We start from the raw sequence: 11,435 nt of genomic DNA on the forward strand, positions 1-11,435 counted from the left end.
GCTCACTGTATTAAAATATATATACAAATATTGGTAACAATAGTTAAAATATTAAGCTATGAACAAATAAGATTTAAAAAAGATTAGCGTTACTTACTCACAAGATATAAAGAAAACATTACCTTTTAATTTTTGAAAGTGCTCAACCCTTTTTTTTGGGTCAACTCTTCTTCTGAAGCTACTAACGTCATTTTAAAGCGACTTTAAACAGGAAGACACCTCCTTTCTCTAAAAAGCTCTGGGAAAACACACACGTGTGAAACAGCAAAAATAGTTAAAGTTATAATATATATTGTTGTGGAATGGCTGCTAGATAACGTTGCATTATTGAAGTTATTGCCCACATCTCATTTTTTGGCCCCTTTCAACATTTGAACAATGGCTCTTTTCCTTATTAATAGGTATGTTCACTGTTTGTTGTACGCTAACGTTAGCTAGCTTCCTTAGTTCTTGATTGACATAGTCAGCTAGCTATGTAGTTATATTATGAAGTGTGTTTATTGGGGACCTGAAACCAAGTACATTGACGACTATGCTTTTCACAGATACCTTGGGGATGAAGGAGATGATGGCTCGAGCAACGAATCTCGAGCCAAAGCGTTGTTGGCTAAGCTTCAGAGGAAGGCCAAAGTCAAGGAGCAACAGAGCTTGTCATGTCAAGAAGAATACCAGTCAAAAACAACAGTTGAGAATGACGGGGACACCTCGATGAAGAAGAAAAGAAAAAACAAGGGAGGCAACCTCGATGAGACAAAACACCCAAAGAAGAGGAAAGAGCAAGTAAATCAGGATGTGTCCCCACCAGACCCTGAAGAACTTTCCGAGGGTGATAATGCACGAAAGAAGAAGGATACGAAAAAGATGCAACTGACAGAAGAGGACAAAGGTGTGTATCTATTATTTTATATCACACATTTACAGTTGAAATGGTATAACATTCATAAGAATTTATTTTATAATAGTATTCCTTATTGTCTTTGTTTCTCTCCTTAGATGGGATGAAGCAGACATCTGTCCACAATAAGAATAGAAAACTGCAAGAGGCTGCTGCTGCTGACAAAACAGAGCTGCTAAAAAATGATGATGAAATGGTGGAGAAAATTCAGACTGACCAGTCAATACAAGACACAGAAACAAGTCCCTCTCAGACTGGTTTCACCATACTAGGAGGATTTGAGAAAAAGATTATTCAAAAGGTACCGTCGTTTGGTGAAGTGCACTAGCGCGTTGATATAACTTGTAGTGGGAAATGTCTTTACAGTATGTTCATGATACATTTTATATATGTAATATGTTAGGTACAAAGAGTCCTGCCCAAGTGGCTTGCTGAACCAGATGTAATCCAGAGAGACATTACAAGCAACCTAGTCCCCATCGGTGACGTCCCAGGAATTTGTACTAAACTACAACGGAAACTTGAGAGCAATGGAATTCATCACCTCTTTCCAGGTTAGCAGGCATAAAGGATTGGAAGTTGAAATCTGTTTTGCTGTCGCAATGTGGGAGGGGAAAGTACTCAACTTCTATTGTTTCCCTTTTGCAGTACAAGCGGAGGTCATCCCAGCCATTTTAGAGAGTGTCTCTCATGGTCTATTGATTGGAAGAGGGGGCTACAAACCCAGAGACATTTGTGTGTCTGCTCCAACGGGGAGTGGCAAGACTCTGGCATTTGTCATACCTGTTATTCAGGTATGAATTAAACCATTAACTATATATATAATGTTTTTTTCACTAGATAAATCATAATTTTCATTTTTTTATGTCATTAGGCACTGATGGAGAGAGTTGTATGTGAAGTCCGGGTTTTGGCAGTGTTGCCCACCAAAGAGCTTGCACAGCAGGTAACTTGGGTCAAACCTTCAATCTCCATGATGGAGATAACTTGTGATTTATTTTGGTTAGCTGAGCTTGAACATTTTTTAAATGTTTTCTCAAACAGGTTTGCAAAGTATTCAGTTCATATGCGGAGGGCAACAGCTTGAAAGTGGTCATGCTTGCTGGTCAAAAGTCCTTTGCCGCCGAGCAAGCATCGCTCTCAGAAAACAGGTAGATACATCATGGTCTTTCTTCCTTGGTGGATAATGAATTATTTTATTTGTTTAAGCTTAGTTTCCTTTCATTCAAAATAGTAATATCTGCGTAAATAACACCATGATTTTAAATGGAAAATCGATCTGAAAGAAATACACATTTTGCTTGTTTTGCAGAGGTGGAATAAGCCACAGTTTGGCAGACATTGTTGTCGCAACCCCTGGGAGACTAGTTGATCACATCAATAAGAATGATGGTTTCAGTTTGGAACACCTCCGCTTCCTTGTGAGTCACTAATATTAGTACAATGTAATTTGTATTTTTATGGGTGTTATGACTAACAATATTTCAATAAAGGATTCATATTTCATGATGGTCAATATTAAAACTTTCTCTGTAGATCATTGATGAGGCAGACCGGATGATTGACAGCATGCACCAGTCTTGGCTCAGTCAGGTGACCAAGGCAGTTTACAGACCCAGGAGAGTTTCTGAAGCAGTCTCAATCTTCAAGAGGACAGAGCCTGCACCTATCACAGCAGCGAGGTAAGACCTCACTTCTCAGCATTCTTTCAGACAGTACTGGAAAATGCAGGACTGGCAACTATGTGGTTTGTTTGTGAGAATACAAACTGTTCTGCACCTATGGGTTGTGTGCTTTCATACATTATTCTAGGGTATATGCATTTCAGTGATGTAGTACATCTGTTTTTACTTTGTGACAGCTTGTCACCGCTGCAGATGCCTCTGCAGAAGCTCCTGTTCTCAGCCACACTGACTCAGAATCCAGAGAAGTTGCAGCAGCTAGGCCTGCATCAGCCCAGACTCTTCAGCTCTGTCCACAGTCGGTCAACAACCAACCCCGAGTCTCAAGAGAGGTTTAACTTCCCACAGGGTCTGACAGTAAGTTACAAAACATCCCAATTTTTAAAAATATAATTTATTCTATATTCCATAGCATTGTGGTCTCTTTTCTAGGAATACTATGTGCCCTGCACTCTGAGTAAGAAGCCCCTCCTCATCCTCCATTTCATATTGCGCCTGAAGTTTAGTCCCATTCTGTGCTTCACCAATTCCAGAGAAGCCGCTCACAGGTTGGTGAATCTTCACTGGTTTTATCCTTACTGCATTATTGGATGAAGATTACATGTCCACAGCAATTTGATTTTGCTTTCTGTTCTCTCTGACAGACTGTACCTGCTAGTGCATCTTTTTGGTGGAGTGCAGGCAGCTGAGTTCTCCTCACGACTCTCCCCCAATGAGAGGAAGAGAACCCTCAAGGAATTTGAACAGGGAAAGATCCAACTGTAAGTATGAGTGTCTGTTAGCGGATAATTGAATATCCTATTTTCTTTGCTATTCTTTGCCAAATATATATATACATTTTTTCTGTTCAAGTTTGATCAGCACTGATGCTGCTGCCAGAGGCATTGACATCAACGGGGTGAAATGTGTTGTGAACTACGATGCACCACAGTTCATCAGGACTTACATTCACCGGTAAGCTAGCTTGTTTTATTTGACTGTTACACTTGTAACTGCATAGGTTGAATTGTATTTGTTGTAGCTTTTGTATGCAATGTTCATACAGCAAAATAGGGAAATGTGTTGTAACAACATTTGGGCTACATACAACTATAAGTAAAAACAAAAGATGCATAGTTTGTCAATGTAAAGTACTACAAGGGACCCTTCAATGTATGCAATGTTCTTTTGCCTTTCTGTGCAACAACTTTTTGTTGGCACAGGGTTGGAAGAACTGCAAGAGCGGGAAAATCTGGACTGGCCTTCACATTTCTGTTGGGGATACAGGTGAGATGGATGTATTTTTCAAACATAAGACACAAAGAGCAATGAAAATATGTCAATGTGTGGCCAAGGCTGGAATGATGGCATTGCAGAAAAGCAGTATTCTGTCAATTTCATTGCTTCTGCATAAAAAAAATTCACATTTCTATTTAAATAAATGTGAGTTTTGTTTAGTTGTGATTAAACTGCCAGACAAGTTTTAATAGCTATAAAATTGCTGCTTTAGTTATAGATCTACAGTTATTGTATGCTAAATCTGGTTGATGTTGGTCGTTGCTATTCTATAGGAGAATAAATTTATTCAGATGGTGAAGGATGCAGGCAGCCCTGGGATCCACAAACAGATAGTCAAGCCTGGGAATCTGAAGAGCATGGAACCCTGCTATCAACAGACACTACTGGAGTTGGGGAATACCATAAAGGTAGTGTAGTAGACTCACATCACTGAAATTCAAACAAATGGCATGAGGACAACTGTTGTCTTTTGCTCTAGCATTATCGTCATCATAGCTGCAAGTTGTCATTACTTTTAACAGTACATCTTTTTATTTTTTCCCCCCAGGGTGAAAAGGCCAAGAAGCGCGTCTAACACAGTGACTTGAGTCAATATAGTGTAATATTGTTCCTTCTCTTGTGATAGGCAAAACCAGTGGTCAGCATGCACATCAGATTTGGTTCCAGGTGCAGACTTTTGTATGAAATGTTTGTTTTTCTCAAATAAATATGGGACATGTCAATTAATCTTTGTTTTTGATGAAACAATCCATTGGCTCGATGTTAAACACTGCTGCGCATTGCTAGCAGAGTTCACATGGCCCACTGAACAATGACCTGTTGCAAAATGATAGGCCCATGATGTCAATCCCCAGCACATTTGTTTCCTTGGAAGTTGTGGGACCGTATGTTTTTGTTTTCATGTTGGTTGTGGGAACAAAGCATTACGCTTCCTGACTGGTAAAAATGTTTTTTTTTTAAATGTTCTGAGAACAGAAGTAAAAAATATCCATGTTATAAAAAGGTTTATTTTTAGGTCACATGGAGGTTCTGAGAACATTTTACTTTTGTTCCTTGAAAGTTTTCCTGGGAGGTTTTGTTGATTCTCTGAAAAAAGAAATTCTACATTATTTTAATGACTTTCACTTAATGTTAAGCAAGTGGTCTTGACTTTAACACTGCTAGCTTATTTGGGGTTAACTTTTTTGAACTACAAGCACAGTTAAAATGCATGGAAATTCATTTCCTTGGGCATTAATCACACAGACAATTTTCTTTCTTTTTTATTGTGACAAGGCATCAGTGAGAGAGGTTTGTATGATCTTTTGTTTTCTATCCATGGAATTAGTCCACTGCGCCACCAGGAAGGAGCTAGCATGCCATGTTCTTTTTAGTCTATTCAAACAGACCCCATTTCATAGGAACCAAGCGCTCATTATGATCAGGTGTGGCTAATTAGTGGGCCAATACACCTGAGCACACTTAACAAGATTAAGGACAGTTTCGTTGATGCTGAGACTGGATTGTATGTTTTTAAGTAACATTCTTAGAACATTCTCTGAATATTACTCACGTTTCTTGTGGTTTTTATGGAAAGTTTTCTTAATGTTCTTAGATCAATTTGAGAACACAACTTTAAATAGAACCATGAGGAAACCGGTATGAAACGTTATGCTGAAGTACTGACATTCCCACAGAATGTTTTTTTTTTTACATTCTGAACTTTTGAGAACATTCCCAATGTCGAACCAGTTGGAGAACGTTCCTAGAACATTCCCAACATTGAAATGAAATGTAATCAATGTTTGACTTTTTTTTTGTCTAGTTCCTTAAATGTGCTGAGAATATTCTAAAGCCAAGCAACTATCCTGCACCTTTCACAGAAAGTTAAGGAAAGGTTGTATGCAAATAACATAGGGCAACAACGCTCTCACCAAGCTCTAAGAAACATATGGTTCTCAGAACGTTATGTGCTACCTGGGTAGGGACTTAAAAACAAAAATCCAATCTTATTTCTCATTAATAATAAATCACAAAAGGCCAAAATACTGTTTTTTTTTCCTTTTATCCTGCCATTAGTTTAAACAGCACTGATCTGATTTCCCAAACACATTTGATGTATTAGGAGAGATTGTTCTCACTTATTGCTGACCTGAATTGCACATGATGTATGTTTGAAGGGTCCCTTGTATAGTTTGTCAATGTAAAGTACTACATATTTTGTTTTTACTTATAGTTGTATGTAGCCCAAATGTTACAACACGTTTTCCTATTTTGTTGTGACGCTATTTATAGATACTGTGGGCAGTCGGCCTGCTATAGGCTACAACAGCGAAATTAGTCATTACATTTTTTTATGTTTTAAACAGATTAGGGATGCCAGATTATGGAGGCTACTTTTTCTTATGAAAATTTGTCATGAGTAAGGTAGCTTTTGTAAATAATTAGATCGTTCATAAATCAGTATGTTGAAGAACTTTTATCCTTCGATAAATGCACAAGTTTAAAAAAAAATCTATTTTAGTAACTCGAATGTGACCGATTATTATACAGTGAAATTCTCTCAATTCGAAGGGCTTTATTGACATGGGAAACATGTTTACCTTGCCAAAGAAAGTGAAATAGATCACACAATTTAAATAAAAAATGAACCGTAAACATTACACTTAAAAAAAGTTTCAAAGGAATAGAGACATTTCAAATGCCATTATGGCTATGTCTCTCCCTCTCTTCGCGAGGGTGCATGCATGCATTTGTATGTAGAGAGCTAGAAGGCGCAAGGTGTTGCATTTGCACTTGGTTGTGCAATCCGACACGCCTGAACGGAATTGTTTATTGCGCATAGCCAGTATTTCCATTTTTTTTTTTGTCGCGTACGGGTGAAGTCGCTACCAGTCCAGTAGACTGTTTAGGGATGAGTACATTATGCTCTTCCGCGGAGATATTGAACTGTTGGAACTGCTTACGTTCTAACTTGTCTTTAATTCTGATTTAAAGTATTATTGTCAGTGATGTAAACATTTAAGAGCATCTCTTGAAACTCACTAGGCAATTCATGTAATATTTTCAGTTTTCTAACGGTAGAGCAGGCGTGTGTCGAATGAAAGGAGTTAAATGAATTATTTGGACAGTTCCATGGTGCTGAAAGGATTGCTCATATTTCACTAAGCAGCCATGGGTAAGTGACCACCAATGAAACCCATAAAGATACATATTTCTATTTCATGAAAGTTTATGGTGCTTTGAAGCTTTGTTACATACAGCTCCTTGATGCTTGCTTTTCCTATGTAGTGTACAACCATTATTGTATTATATAGGGTTTATAATGAGGGGTTGTTTGGCTGCTCTAAAACCCAACAAAAGATTGGTCACAATAATATACCTGCCCTTTTATATATTTATGAATATGCATTATACATTATTGAGCTCATAAGTGGTATGAAATATGAAAGTTATTCCGTGTCTGCTCTCTGCTGCTGTGCATTTATGTCTTAGAAAGACCCATCACCCATAGTTGACTGGATTTTCACTTCACAGAATGCCACAAAAAAAATAAAAATCTGCCTGAAATATCAATCAATCTGTCATGGACATTGCACAGTGACAGGGCACACATACTGAAATGGAGGTGTGCTTTGGTAGCCACATGCACTCAAATCTCTTCTCATCTACAGGTTCCCTAGTTTGGGATAGGTGTCTTTTATGTCTTCTCCTGTCATCTTTTCTTCTGCTGCTCAGCAAGGGGGAGAGGATGTGCCCAGCAAGTTGTCGCTGTGAAGGGAAGATTGTTTATTGCGAGTCTGGCATCTTTCAAGACATCCCAGAAAACATCTCTACTGGATGCCAGGGTCTGTCCCTGCGCTACAACAGCCTACTGACTCTGCTGCCTTACCAATTCGCTCATCTCAACCAGCTCATCTGGCTTTACCTGGACCACAATTCCATCACCGCTATAGATAGCTTAGCCTTTCAGGGTGTGCGTAGGCTCAAAGATCTGATTCTCAGCTCTAACAAAATTACACTTCTACAAAATAAGACTTTCAATGCTGTACCAAACCTGCGCAATCTTGATTTGTCCTACAACCAGCTACATTCTCTGCAGCCAGGTCATTTCTATGGTCTGCGTAAGCTCCAAAACCTTCACCTACGATCCAATGGTCTCAACAGGATACCTGTACGCACTTTCCTGGAGTGTCGCAACCTGGAGTTCCTGGACCTGGGTTACAATTACCTACGCACCCTTACCCGCACCACCTTCTTGGGGCTGTTCAAGTTGAAAGAGCTTCACCTGGAGCATAATCAATTTTCAAGGATACATTTTTTTATTTTTCCACGCCTTAACAATCTACAGGTCCTCTACTTGCAATGGAACCGCATACGAGCCATCAATCAGGGCCTGCCTTGGATCTGGCATACGCTGCAAAAATTAGACCTCTCAGGAAATGACATCCAGATCTTGGACCCAGCTGTTTTCCAGTGTATGCCAAACTTACAGATACTCAATCTTGAATCCAACAAGCTGAGCAACGTGTCTCAGGACACGGTTTCAGCCTGGGTCTCCATTAATACCATCAGCCTGGTGGGTAACGCCTGGGACTGCAGCCCTACTATTTGCCCCCTGGTGACCTGGCTGAAGAACTTCAGAGGCTCAAAGGACATCAACATGATATGCAGCAGCCCCAAGTCAGTTCAGGGAGACAGAGTAATCGACATAGTGAGGAACTACACAATCTGTGTGGACATATCAGTTGTAGACCAAACCACAGCTATGATCATGAGGCAAACCACAGCCTTAGTTGTGGACACCAAAAAGCCCACCACACCTCTCTCTGCCACGACCACAATAACCCAAGGTCTACCTGCATCAACTGTACAAAGACTCGCTCCACAACCTGTCTCTTCCATTGTGACAGACAAAGAAACAACAGAGTCCATACTCATGACCTCCATCTCCCCAGAATCCTCCTCATTTTTCCCAGAACTAGAGTTTGAGCATATGGCCTTCCATAAAATAATTGCAGGCAGTGTAGCCCTATTTCTGTCTGTGTCATTGATCCTACTGGTAATTTATGTCTCGTGGAGGCGCTACCCCAATAGCATGAGGCAGCTTCAGCAGCACTCAGTCAACCACAAGCGCAGAAAAAAGGCCCGGAAGCAGGAGCTTAACCTTAACTCTCAGTTGCAAGAGTATTATTTGACTTACCATTCAAACTCTGAGACCATGGATGCATTGGTAAATGAGACAAGGTCCTGCCCCTGCACGATCTCAGGATCCAGAGAATGTGAGGTATGATCTGTCAAGTCCATCCTAAAAACGCACTCTGCCTGGGGGTCAGAGGTAAATGTTTTCCACAGGGATGCACTGTAAACCTCTTTAGTGAATGGAGACTGAGTTAAACTGAGTTAAAATTCCATCCTCTGACTCTGTTCTTACTGTTGTTTTAAATTAAAGTTATCCATCCTAAAAACGCACTTTACAGCTGCTTGGGAGTCAGAGCTAAATGTTTTCCACAGGGATGCACTGTACAGATCACCGTGTGCATGGTGACTGACTACTTACATCCCCTGTTTGACTCTTGTTATTGTTGTTTTAAATTAACGTTATCACATTAAGAACAAATTGATTGGATGAATTAATCCTGTTTGTGAATATAAACCTAAACCTACTTTCTTTCATCAGGAAAATAATCCTGCAGCAACAGGAAATTTGTGGATTATAGTTAATGGCCATTTTTGTAGGGGTTGATACATTTTTCCTTAGGGCAAATCAAGTTGTAAGCTAGTAATAATAAACGTTAGAAGCCTTTTTAAGCCTTGAATACACTAGAAATGTGCATTTCCTGCAGTGCAGGAAAATTGTCAGCAACAAAAGAGGGATAAAATTGAGATGGCACATCTGTATCTGCTGTTGATTACAAATTACCCCACTTTTCACTTTTCTTATCCTTGAGTAATATTGAGATCTTCGTGTTCATACTTGTATACAAGTAACTGATAGACTTTATGTGTAGTCTTTTCCAATATTTAGCTCTTGTTTGTTTTATGGAATTATGGTAACTGTATGTGAAATTGAATTATGTCATTAAACTTGTGAATGGTAGTTGCTAAATAATGGGTGTCATAAACATGATTACATTATTTTGTCCTGTTTTTAGTCTTCTTACTGGCATGCAATATACCATAAAAGCCAACAGCATTAGTAGGCTTTCTATTGAGGCACTTCACCATGACATAAAACATGGTGTAACAAGACAATTTCAAATCTTATGAAAAATGCATAAAAGTTTTTATCCTGTGTTTTATGGATGTGCGTGGTGTACCAGCCCACTAAGGCTATGACAAATGCAGCCATGTAGGATTCACAGTGTAGAGTTCTATCTAGGCTCTATGGAAGTGTATATTTCCATTTAGATTGTATTTACATTTCACATTACAGATTTTCTTGTCCTTATCCTTAGTTGCTAATTGTTCCAGAGCACTATAGCTGTCTGAATTAGAGGTCGACTGATTATGATTTTTCAAAGCCAATACCGATACCGATTATTGGAGGACCAAAAAAGCCGATACCGATTAATCGGCCTATTTATTTATTTGTAATAATGACAATTACAACAATACTGTCTCGAACCAGCAACACAACGACAACAGCCACCATCAAAGCAGTGTTACCCATGCAAAGCAAGGGGAACAACTACTAGAAGGCTCAGAGCGAGTGACGTTTGAAACGCTATTAGCGAGCGCTAACGAGCTAGCCATTTCACTTCGGTTACACCAGCCTCATTTCGGGAGTTGGTAGGCTTGAAGTCATAAACAGCGCAATGCTTGACGCACAACGAAGAGCTGCTGGCAAAACGGAAAGAAAGTGCTGTTTGAATGAATGTTTACACGCCTGCTTCTGCCTACAAGATAAGTTTAATGCTAGTTTGCAACTTACCTTGGCTTACTGCATTCGCGTAACAGGCAGTCTCCTTGTGGAGTGCAATGAGAGAGGCAGGTCATTATTGCGTTGGACTAGTTAACTGTAAGGTTGCAAGATTGGATCCCCCGAGCTGACAAGGTGAAAATCTGTCTTTCTGCCCCTGAACAAGGCAGTTAACCCACCGTTCCTAGGCCGTCATTGAAAATAAGAATGTGTTCTTAACGGACTTGCCTAGTTAAATAAAAAATATATATATTTTAAAAATCGGCAAATCGATGCCCGAAAATACCGATTTCGGATTGATATGAAAACTTGAAATCGGCCCTAATTAATCGGCCATTCCGATTAATCGGCCGACCTCTAGTCTGAATATCTGCTTCTCTCAGGCTTTTAAAGCATGTGTTCGTTTACGATCTCAATGACATTGAAATGTTTGCTTCAAGATGCAGAATCACTGAATTGCATTCAATTGATCACTATTATGCTTTTAACAGAGGGCTTAGTTTAAGGGAATATTTATTTCCCCAGATCACACCTGTTCTCAAGGATAGATGCTATATATCTAAAATAGTTAATATCATATATTATACAAATAGTCAAAATAGGTGATGTTTGGCCAAACTACTACTTATGAGGAGAACACTCATACTTCCTCTGAGGCTGCTTGATATTGTCTAAAAAT

The 11,435-nt window shown here is 39.3% G+C and overlaps 2 protein-coding genes across 2 annotated transcripts; both read left to right on the top strand.

Moving 5' to 3' along the window:
* Positions 1 to 208: 208 nt before the first annotated feature.
* ddx51 (DEAD (Asp-Glu-Ala-Asp) box polypeptide 51) lies at positions 209 to 4,581 on the top strand. Its single transcript, XM_029677971.2, has 16 exons — positions 209 to 401; positions 546 to 886; positions 994 to 1,196; positions 1,299 to 1,449; positions 1,544 to 1,689; positions 1,770 to 1,841; positions 1,940 to 2,046; positions 2,208 to 2,316; positions 2,432 to 2,577; positions 2,757 to 2,934; positions 3,010 to 3,125; positions 3,222 to 3,338; positions 3,430 to 3,531; positions 3,780 to 3,843; positions 4,128 to 4,262; positions 4,403 to 4,581. The coding sequence occupies exons 1-16, from the start codon at positions 379 to 381 to the stop codon at positions 4,427 to 4,429; spliced, it is 2,037 nt and encodes a 678-aa protein (XP_029533831.1). The 5' UTR covers positions 209 to 378; the 3' UTR covers positions 4,430 to 4,581.
* A 97-nt stretch (positions 4,582 to 4,678) lies between these two features.
* On the top strand, positions 4,679 to 9,927 carry LOC115140571 (leucine-rich repeat transmembrane neuronal protein 4-like). The gene has a single exon (XM_065026629.1). The coding sequence runs from the start codon at positions 7,457 to 7,459 to the stop codon at positions 9,125 to 9,127; it is 1,671 nt and encodes a 556-aa protein (XP_064882701.1). The 5' UTR covers positions 4,679 to 7,456; the 3' UTR covers positions 9,128 to 9,927.
* The last annotated feature ends 1,508 nt before the right edge of the window (positions 9,928 to 11,435 follow it).

Source organism: Oncorhynchus nerka, linkage group LG13 (assembly GCF_034236695.1).
Source record: "Oncorhynchus nerka isolate Pitt River linkage group LG13, Oner_Uvic_2.0, whole genome shotgun sequence".
Lineage (NCBI taxonomy): Eukaryota > Metazoa > Chordata > Actinopteri > Salmoniformes > Salmonidae > Oncorhynchus > Oncorhynchus nerka.

Bases quoted from the DNA above. Each gene is read 5' to 3' on its own strand.
- ddx51 (XM_029677971.2), top strand. From the start codon at position 379: ATGGCTCTTTTCCTTATTAATAG. The intron at 2,935-3,009 runs GTAAGTTACAAA...TCTCTTTTCTAG, and splicing joins ACTTCCCACAGGGTCTGACA to GAATACTATGTGCCCTGCAC. The intron at 3,532-3,779 runs GTAAGCTAGCTT...TTGTTGGCACAG, and splicing joins ATCAGGACTTACATTCACCG to GGTTGGAAGAACTGCAAGAG.
- LOC115140571 (XM_065026629.1), top strand. From the start codon at position 7,457: ATGGAGGTGTGCTTTGGTAGCCACATGCACTCAAATCTCTTCTCATCT.